Source organism: Nematostella vectensis, chromosome 4 (assembly GCF_932526225.1).
Source record: "Nematostella vectensis chromosome 4, jaNemVect1.1, whole genome shotgun sequence".
NCBI lineage: Eukaryota > Metazoa > Cnidaria > Anthozoa > Actiniaria > Edwardsiidae > Nematostella > Nematostella vectensis.
In genome coordinates this window covers 13,576,702-13,586,780 of record NC_064037.1, presented here as the reverse complement: position 1 = coordinate 13,586,780, position 10,079 = coordinate 13,576,702, and the positions used below count along the sequence as shown (strand labels likewise).

At 37.4% G+C, this 10,079-nt stretch overlaps 2 protein-coding genes across 2 annotated transcripts; one reads left to right on the top strand and one right to left on the bottom strand.

The window, feature by feature from the left end:
• Positions 1-145: 145 nt before the first annotated feature.
• On the bottom strand, positions 146-6,358 carry LOC5511023 (extracellular signal-regulated kinase 2). The gene is made up of 13 exons (XM_048726561.1): positions 6,198-6,358; positions 5,985-6,083; positions 5,848-5,877; positions 5,644-5,734; positions 4,717-4,790; positions 4,527-4,583; positions 4,370-4,408; positions 3,876-4,000; positions 3,424-3,482; positions 3,167-3,247; positions 2,468-2,766; positions 1,782-2,096; positions 146-1,128 (listed from the first exon to the last, which is right to left on the bottom strand). Exons 1-13 carry the CDS (start codon positions 6,261-6,263, stop codon positions 841-843), a joined length of 1,623 nt encoding a protein of 540 aa, XP_048582518.1. The 5' UTR covers positions 6,264-6,358; the 3' UTR covers positions 146-840.
• A 1,244-nt stretch (positions 6,359-7,602) lies between these two features.
• LOC5511025 (golgin subfamily A member 6-like protein 22) lies at positions 7,603-9,506 on the top strand. Its single transcript, XM_001631400.3, has 4 exons — positions 7,603-7,739; positions 7,813-7,896; positions 7,990-8,150; positions 8,435-9,506. Exons 2-4 carry the CDS (start codon positions 7,854-7,856, stop codon positions 9,137-9,139), a joined length of 909 nt encoding a protein of 302 aa, XP_001631450.1. The 5' UTR covers positions 7,603-7,739; positions 7,813-7,853; the 3' UTR covers positions 9,140-9,506.
• The last annotated feature ends 573 nt before the right edge of the window (positions 9,507-10,079 follow it).

The window sequence follows — 10,079 nt, the reverse complement described above, 5'->3', positions numbered from 1 at the left end:
AAAAATAATAATAAATAAAAAAAGAAGTATGGTACGGTAGGTTGACTCGCCTCCTATGGTTGGATAGAAATGCTAAAAGATGTCAGCTTTTTTCTGAATCCCTTGACACAGAGAATTCAAAATCAAAATAACGACGAGTCAGTAGTTAAAATATTCAATTTATTTCAAAGTAATAGTTTTGTGTCATTGTTTGCAGTCTGCACAAATGTCAAGAGAAATAATGTTTGGTTTATTCAATACTTCTACTTTCAATCTCAGTTTTTCTAAGTGAGAGAAATGTTGTCAGAAAATATGACGATATCACTAAACTAGGAGGTGTGATGTAAAAAACGAATTTTGTCGTTATATTCTAATTATTCCCATAAGAATCTTGTGTCACGAAAAGAATGGTAAAATACTATTGATAATGATTTCTTATTGGTAAAAAATTACCACTGATCGAAAAAGATGCGCATGTATGCTATTCTAGCAAAACAATAAAATACGATCATAAAACATCTAACGATAACGTGTGCGAAGAGCTCCCTGTTACCGTTCTAGTTGTTAGAAAAACTTTAAATATTCTTCGTAAAAAGATATTTTACATGACATTTAGCCCGATTTGTAATTTCTACACAACACGTAGGTGAAACTTGGGCTAACATGTGAATTCAGGCTTATCATGGGCCTTATATTGGCCAGGCTTACATGGATTTTTATAAGGCTGTCAAGTATTCTATCCTAAACAAATTGCATGCTATGTACAATACGTGGATAAATTTACTATGTAAGTTATAATCAGGGACAATAAAGCAGGAATTTCAATAGAGATCTATAAATTATTCTTGATACTTTCAAAGTCTAGAAAATTTCATTGTGAAGTGCATTAAGTGAGCTCTTTGAAATCGTCCCATGCGTTTGGGTGTAACTATTAAAAGGTGGGCGGCTTGCGACAGTGCTGGCAATAGGTTTTCTGCCTGGTCTATAAGGTGGTTTGGCCGACGATGGTCTTTGAGCTGGTACCATGCGTGCACTCGTCACGTGCAGTCTGTCTGCACTGTTTGTCCGGGTAATGACAGTGTTACGAGGTTTGATTTGCGTGGAGATGGGTCTGGCTCTACCAGCAACTTGTTTAGTGCTGCAGATAACCTAATGGAAAAAAAATCATAATTAAAGATAATCCAGTTGAAAATCTGGTAAATAAAAGAAAAATACAAGTCAACCCAAAGTATAACCTAAGATCAGGCAGTTCAAGGAAGTCTTATCTAAAAGTGACAGCTAAAAAACTTTCTTCTGTGCTTAGTCTCTGTGATCCTTTGACAGAAAATGTGTATATTCTACATAAACAACACACAAGGTGTGAGAAGTGACACATTCCAGTTTATTGGAGATGATATAACAAGTTAATGTAAAAATATACAAACATGTTCATGTATCAACTAGCAGAAAACTCGGGAAAAACCCCGGAAAAAACGACGCGTTATGCAAACTGGTAAGGACAAGTGAAAGACAAAGCTAAATATATAGGCCTCTAGGGAATGCCGCAAGTCGCGAATTCCGAATTCCCAACATCAACACATTTTCATATTGTAGTGAGCCAAGATGAAGTTTCTAAAGCCATCATGCCACTCCAGAGATCTGTGATCACTTTGATAGCATGAGGTGGACCAGTGCTTTTTTGTTTTCACTATTTCTTAGACCTCAAAAGCCCATCTCCTCATCTTTTGCCCTGCGGTAAGTTTCTCTGGCACCCATTATAAAACTTATGTTTTTTTATCCAAACTACAATTAATCCTCATTACCTGGTCATTCTCCAAGCTGTACCGTCTGACATGACCAACTCTTGATGGTGACTTTTGGACAGGGGAAGACTTAGTTGTCCTTCCAAATGCTACAGTACTCCTAGGGTCTTGTTTGGGGGGTGTACTTGGGACAGCAGCAGCTGCACTAGTATAATTGTCTAATGGTTTCAATGGCTGGGGTTCCTCTGCCTTTTCAGGATTAGCCGTTGGTTGTGGTGCTGGAGGAAGTTGTTGCACTTGTCGTTTCTCTCGAAGTTCCTGCTTCAAGATTTCTCTTCTTTGTCTTCTGATGTTTGTTTTCTTTTGGATGATACTCTGGAATAGCAAATTAGCAGTAATTTGGTAAATATGACTGCTTCAATTGACATCATCATCATCATCATCACCATCATCACCATCATCATCATCACCATCATCACCATCATCACCACCATCACCACCATCATCACCACCATCATCACCATCATCACCATCATCACCATCATCATCACCATCACCATCACCATCATCATCATCATCATCATCATCATCATCATCATCATCATCATCATCATCATCATCATCATCATCATCATCATCATCATCATAGTAACCATCATCAGCTGTCTTCAAGATCACTACTAAAGTAATCAGCAACAACACCAACATGAGCACCATAATACTATATTACTGTCACTTAAACACACCTCATATAACTTGACCCTGTATTCCTCAACACTAAGCTGTACGTCGTCATCTAAGGGTGGAACTATGTCACAGTCTAATGCAGGTTCCTCCTCTGGATTATGGAATCTTGCGACATAAGGATGTGACAAGGCCTCCTCAGCCGTCAGCCTCTTGTCTGGATTGAACTGTAGCAGTTTGTTTAATAGATCTATAGCATCAGAAGGAGCAGTGTTCAGGACATCTGCCAAGCTTCGCTTGGGCTTGCAGGCCATTCTGTCAAGTACTGAGGTGCTATAATGAGACTTGATGCTGTCTACATCTGAAGTTTAACCAAATAACAAGAGGTAAGAAGGATGCCATGAGAGAGGACCAAATACAGTGTAGCACACTTTTAAAAGAAATGTTTGACTTCTTTGGGAAGCAGAGAGAAAGCCTTTATGCACATGTAAGTCCCTGATTAAAATTGTATATCATAGCAGGAACAACTAAAAAATGGCTTTAATGCAAACAAATGACACCAGTTTACTTTAAAAATTGTTAAAGCAGTGTGTCTATTGAAAATTTTAAGAGGATGTGACTGATAATTAAGAGCAGATGGCCTGTTTAAGTGTGGATTCTAATAAATTCTTTTATCTTTTGTTGGTTGAGGTTGTCGCTCTGGAAGTAAACTGGTGACAATGCAGCTTTTAACGTCCTATTCAGCAATAACTCAAGTGTACCTTGTCGGCTGGGTGGTGCGATAGACGTCATTATCTTCTCTATCTGGTTCAATGTAGAAGATCCAGGAAAAAGTGGCTTTCCTATAAGAAAAGAAACATAAAAAACGCACGAACAAACAATTAATGTAGAAGTAACGTACATGTAAAATTCTAAAAAGCAGTGTAAAGCTGTTTATGCTGCCAAAGTGGTTTGTGTATAATTAATTCTCATAACCCTATCTTTCTCATAATTAACTATTCATTTCTGTTGTACATACCTAATAATAGCTCTCCAAGTATGCATCCAATGGACCACATGTCTACACCTTTTGTGTATCTATAAACAAGAAATGAGATTAACTATCCAAACCTGATGTTCAGCACTGTTTACTAAGTCACTACAATTCAGAGTTGAAAGTTTATGGATGTACTCTGTATTGTACTTAAGGTGGTCTATAAGGATCTTCCTTGCTTTTGGGCCCCTACCACCCTAAGAGAGGAGGGGGCTATACTGTAATCTTCCAAACCAAGAAAGGGATTCTAGATCACTTAGTGCCCCAAGCAGCCCTTCAATCTCTCTGGCCCATGGAACTAAGAATCTAAAATTTGATTCACTTACATTGTTTTCAATGCAACCTGAGTCAGATTGGACAAAAAATATGCTCATTGTTTATTTCAAGCCACAAAGTACAGTATGGAGCATCTTCTTTTGAGCAGAAGATCTACAAACCTGGGTGAAGCTAAGAGGATTTCCGGAGCTCTGTACCATCTTGTTGCGACATAATCAGTTAGGCTTGGATCACCTGCTTCTTGTGTGATATTGGAAACAGAGCGAGCTAAACCAAAATCACATATCTGGGAAGTAAAAGAAGTAAGACGATTTAGTGGGAAGGTTTGTAATAAGATCATCATTTTGTGAATTAGCTTAACATGTCTTAAATTTGAATTTGCTAGTGAAGAAACAGAAACACCAAAAAGAACCAGAATATAGGGATGCAAAATAACCCCCCCCCCAAAAAAAAGGAGTCCATCACCCTATTCTTATTAATTACAAATCTGTTTTTGTTCCTAGAAGCTGTTTCCTGTGACCCAAACCATGTTTTCTGGCCAACAATCAAGGTGAATCCTGGCTCCTGCTTCACAGTAATTTCATAGTACCCCCTTCCCCCCAGGGTTATAGCTTGTTTAGAACTTGCGAGAGATCAAAATCATAAAAGTGCCTACCTTGGCAAAACATTCTGAGTCTAATAGCAGGTTACTAGGCTGGAAATAATAGTGAAAAAAAAAACACAGTGAAATTAATATTAACATGCATTTGAATATAAATAACGCATGTCACAAAGAATTTTGTAAAAAGAATTACTATAATCTCAACACTCACCTTCAAATCCCTATGGATTACATTTCCAGAGTGAATAAATTTAGTTGCTTTTAATAGCTGCAACATAAGGGAAAAGTCCATTAAGTATTATTTTTTTCTAATGGTTGGTAGTTAAGGTAGCAACAGACACTTAAACTTATCAAGATATGAATGACAGAAGTTTTATTTGAAAGCTGTCAAATGTTCTTACCTGGTACATGATATAGCGTTTGTGAATGTCTTTGAGTATATTTCCCCTCTTAATGACATTGTGGAGGTCAGTATCTGTTGGAAGAAGACAATGTTATTGTAAAATACCCCCTACCATTAGCTCCTTGTTTTGACAAAGAATGCTGAATTCGCTTTAAGTCTTTTTTATTGGGTATAAATAGTTATAATTTTGCTTAAAAGTCCTTGGGTTTTTACCCTATAAGAAAACACTCCTGATTTTTATATTTTCGGGTAGATAGAGGTATCCCAAAACAGTGATTACGTGAGAGTTGCAGGACAATATCATATTCATGTGCAGGCATGCAAATCTATGCAAAATCAACACGAAACTTTATCAAGTAAAATAGCAAAATCCCTGATAAAATGCAATCTTGATTTTTTTGGATTTCCTGAAACTTAAAATTTAGATACGCGCGTGTAATGAGTTCCGGGAACCACAATTTCCCGCGTTACATAAGAGATACGTGATTACGAAATCTTGCTATCTGTCTCGTTTCACGGGAAGAATAAATTATAATTGAAATAAAATTTATTTGCTAAAGTCTCTCGAGACAGATCTAAAATTAAATTTTGACAAATTAACTCAAAACGAGTTTTTTTTTTATGTTAGCGCCAACAATCGCGAGAAATGGAGAGAAATTATCACGTTTAAGTATGAAAGATTCATGTCTGTTATACATTACCCCTCTGCCTGAGCCAAATATCATACAAGTTGTTCTAACATTTAGGTATCTAAACAGGTATCAAACGGACTGCCAAGGTTAATTATAATCCCAAATAATTTGTTGAAGTTTCCTCGGAATAGAAATGGCGCGCTCTGTAGTAGGATAGGGATTTTGAGTTATAATAAGGTTCGACGATTCTTCCGGCCCTCAGAGAATCACGATAAAGAGAGTGAGAAACTTACCCATATACTCGAAGACTAGGTAGATATCTTTATCGTTGTCAGCTTTAATGACATTCATGAGTTTGACAACATTTTCATGGTCCCCAAACTCCTGCAAATGAGTGAGAGAAACTTTGAGTGAGACACGTAGCGTAGCGGAAATTAAAAACGTCGGCATCGCAAAGAAAGAAAAGGTCTGATATAAATTATTTGAAATGACCATACCTGTAAAAAGCAAATCTCCCTGAAAGTTCTCTGTAGAACGAAAGTTAATCCATGATTCAGAATCAACCACAAAATAAACACAAAGCGATGGAAGACGCGACTCGAAAATTAATAGATTCACTGATTTCGAACTTCACCTGGGCATCTGTTTGATTCCTAAACGCGTCGAAAATTTTCTTGACGGCAACAACTTCTCCAGTCCTTCGATCAATCGCTTTCCAGACAATCCCGTAGGCCTAAAAAGATGAGATCCATTACATAAGAAATCGTAGATACTTTCGTTCCTAAATCAATATGGCGGTAAAACTTGCGTATCAAACAACCACCACCAGAAATAAAATCACACGTACTCCTTTGCCAAGCCGTTTCTTGATTTCATATTTCTTCGTTATATGGCTGTCTATATCGGCACTCATTTTGATAAAAATGCTCAGATACAGGACAGTATTTTGATGTTATATTGCCGGACTGATCTACGGCGTTTCGCTATTGTGGTTTTAAAAGCAGCATTGATGGAATCCTAGATTCTGATTGGCTGGCGTGGAATATTTATTATAAATAGTTGTTATAGAAACGAACCTTGGCTTCGCAGGCAAAACCAGCGTTCACATTTTGTATGAATAAATACATTTTTGCCAGAAAGAAAAGGTTTGTTATATTTAGTTGTCAGCGAATAAAGGGGCTGAAGTTTTATCTTTAGGTTAAAGAAAAAGTTCTCTCAATCTGGCGCATAAATAACGGCACAAATTGGATTCTTTCCTCGTAGGTAGCGCGAAATGTTGTGACAAATGACGACATGTTGTGGGATAGTTGTCATAGCTAGTCATTCCTTTGTAAATTATTAGAGATTGGAGAAAATTTAATTTCATCATGATAATATTATAAAGGGTTCTAGTAAAGAAAACGTTAGCCTTTAGAGGGTTTTATAGAGGGTAAGTTTTAATCAAAAAAGGGGAAAATGAGATGCTGCTCTTGCCTATCACGATTTGTCACACAACCCTTTGTCTACTCTATTTAGAGCACGGATCGCGCTTCTCCATCCCGCATCTACTGTGTCTGATAATAAAAGTGGCGAAAACATATATCCTGAGGTTTTTGAGTAGCATTTAGAATCAAGACACTATTCTAAAAAATTACAACCCCGGACAAATTGGCACATCACTTCCAAGTTTATACCCTGGGTACCAGAGGCTCCGAGCTTCACTAGAGCCGCGCATCTCGAGCCGCGAAGCTCAGTCGTTGACGCCGCTTCGTGGTTATAGTGAAACTCGGAGCCTCTGGTTCCCAGGGTAAAGTTTCTAGGATCGAATAATATTTATCTGTTTCATAATTTATTGCCTCACTATGCTCTTTGTAAAAATGAAAAATACTTTTGTGAATCAGTTTTTATTTTGATGGAGCCGTTGGGCAATTTCTATATCTCACTTTCCAACAAATAATAGTCGTGTTCGTGAACCAGAAGAATAAATACAATACACCAAAAACTGGTATTCGACTCTGCCAAAGTTTTTGGTTCTCTCTAGGACGCAAGCGCAAACGGAATGGCAACACAAGTGAGAATCGGTCAAACGCAAGCCCAAGAAAATCAAGCAGTTGCGTTTTCTTGCTCTTATGTTCTAGTAAGAACCGGAAAACTACGTGCGTTCCGCTTGCGCTTACGTCCAAGTAAAAACCAACCTTTACTTTCCAACAAGATACTTCAAGTCAAACACTGCTTCGGGGTGAGCCAATCACAAACCCGAATTTATGATCACGTGGTGAGACTGTTGGTATTTGAAGGCCTCGCCATGCGTGCTGTCGTGTTTCGCGGGTAAAGTGACTTTCTTCAATGCCGTGTGCAGTAGTATAAAACAACGTTTTGTTTTACCCGAAACCTAAGTGAAAAAGATAAGGTCAGCCGCTTTAACATCTGAATCGGGAGTCTGCAACCCTTCGAAATTAATTTCGTTGTATATTTATCCACAGTTATTGTGAATATTGGCCAGGAACTCGTGCTAAAATTCAAGATGATGTCCATGGAATCAAACGCAAACGGTCAAATGCATTCAGGTAATTGTCTCTACCCTCTTTCTGCCAGGAAATATTTTTCAATCATTCCTTATATATTGCATTGCATGTAATCGAAGTTTTTTTTCTATGTAGACATTTCTTCCTCGAAGGGCTCTAAGTCGATTGCCTACGAGGTTTGGTTCATGCCTGTTGTAAACGCACGCAAGCCAAATGTTTCACCAATGAAGGGCAACAAAAACATCAGCAAAGACGACCTGAAAGTTAAGATTGAAAGAGCAGCGGAGCGAAAAAAGGTGCAGTAACCTATTTACCTTATTTTGACATATTAACTTCACTGATGAATAAGTTATTTTAGCAAGGAGTCACCCATTTATTTGTATTATTTGATTGATTGAAAAAGGATTGTATCAATTATTCTTTGTAACAAGGAATGTATTGCTTCATTATGCCAGGTAGCCTCTCAAACAGAACATGATTGTAAGAAAATATTTTGAAATCATTGCAACGGGAATGATACAATTTTGAGAAAATTCAATTAGATTTACCGGCATTTTTTTTTCTGGTTTCTTCATTTCAGAAACAAGAGGAAAATATCAAAGCAAGACAGGCGGCAAAAGCAGCTCATATCAAACATGTACAAGACCTTGCAAACCAACAGATTCGACAGACGGAGGAGAAAATCAAGCAAAAGATGGAAGCATATCGAGAAAACAAGGAGGCTATAGAGAAGGAGACCCAGGAGAAACTGCTAGCCAAAGATGAACATGTAAAAACAGTTCAAGCACAGGCACAGGTTATGGCAGAGGAGCACTCAAAGGTAACAGAGGAAAAGTTGCAACAAAAATTTGCTGCAAGCAAGGAGATAATTGAGGAGCTGCGAAGTGCAAAGGAAGAAAAGCTACAAGCCCATGAGAGACGTGTTAGAGTAGCACAGTCGATCGCACAAGAACAGATAGAGCAGCAGTCAAAGCTGATAGAGGAGAAAATAATGCAGAAAATGGAGATGACGAAAGAGAAGAGGGATAGCTACATGGAGGCTCTTAAGACCAGACTGCATGAGAAAAGCCTTGATGTTGAGCAGAAACGGCAAACTATGGAGGAGATTCAAATGTTCCAGCGCAAAATTCTTGAAGAAAAGCTGCAGCATAAAATGCAGAAGTACGAGGACAACAGGAAGGCACAAATGAAGGCCAAGCAAGATCAACTTGATGCACATAAGCAACACCATGAGCAAGTTCGCTCAAAAGCAATGGAGAGAAAGCTCAGGTCAAAGCATGGTTGATGAGACGATGAACTGTGAATTCTGTTCTTATTGACACAGAAATCCCCCTGCCAAGGTGCTGTATTTGTACCAAGGTGTTACCACGCTCTGATAATTTGAGCTTAAATCAATGTGTGAAGTGAATATATTTATCATTTATCTATTTATGAAATTTATTGGAGTTTTCAGATCTTCTTATAAAAACTTTCTAATTTAGAAACATAACAATGCTATCTGCTATTTCTCAAGCTAATGCATACATGCTTTTGCAAGAAAAAATCTTATCAATAACAATCAAATTATAATGAGTACTTTGAGAACCATAAAATACTTGCATGATTCTGTGCTTTTGTATTTTCTAATAAATGCACAAAAAAAACCCACAAAATTTTGACTTCATTTTTTTATATTTTTTAAACAAATTTTATTCACCAAGAAATACTAAATTGTTATAATAGAAACTTAACACCCTCACTCCACCTTAACAGATAATACCCTATCACTCTCCAAAGTGCTACAAAAAATATAACTATCATTGTGGGTTTATTAACAATTTGGCATTTGAAGCAACATCCTTTTGCTTGCTATATATTTAAAAAATTTCCAAGTACCCCCTGGGGCTGGGTGGAGAGGGTGAGGGCACCTAATACCATTTACAAGTTGTTGAAAGGGTGCTGAAATTATCAAATTAGAATCCCTTTTTAAAAGACCTGAATAGGGGACTTATGCTAAGAGATCATGTGAACAGGCATAAATGCACCCATCACTTCCAATACCACCAAAAAAAAATTAAATGAAACTAAACCCTTACTGAAAAAATTCTGGCTTATTTGTAAGAACTTAATAATTTCCTTTTTGCTGTTGTTACTTGGCCTTTAAATACTACGCATGCGCTAGTTCGCCACCCCAAAAGACCTATTTAAACCTAAATAGCAATATTATTTGTTTTGACTCGATTCTT

Excerpts from the sequence above, each read along its gene's own strand:
- LOC5511023 (XM_048726561.1), bottom strand. The coding sequence starts at position 6,263 with ATGAGTGCCGATATAGACAGCCATATAACGAAGAAATATGAAATCAAG. Across the intron at positions 5,878-5,984 it reads GGAATCAAACAGATGCCCAG|AGAACTTTCAGGGAGATTTG; the intron begins GTGAAGTTCGAA and ends TTCGTTCTACAG. Across the intron at positions 3,248-3,423 it reads ACTTGGAGAGCTATTATTAG|GAAAGCCACTTTTTCCTGGA; the intron begins GTATGTACAACA and ends CTTTTCTTATAG.
- LOC5511025 (XM_001631400.3), top strand. The coding sequence starts at position 7,854 with ATGATGTCCATGGAATCAAACGCAAACGGTCAAATGCATTCAG. Across the intron at positions 7,897-7,989 it reads AAACGGTCAAATGCATTCAG|ACATTTCTTCCTCGAAGGGC; the intron begins GTAATTGTCTCT and ends TTTTCTATGTAG. Across the intron at positions 8,151-8,434 it reads GAGCAGCGGAGCGAAAAAAG|AAACAAGAGGAAAATATCAA; the intron begins GTGCAGTAACCT and ends TCTTCATTTCAG.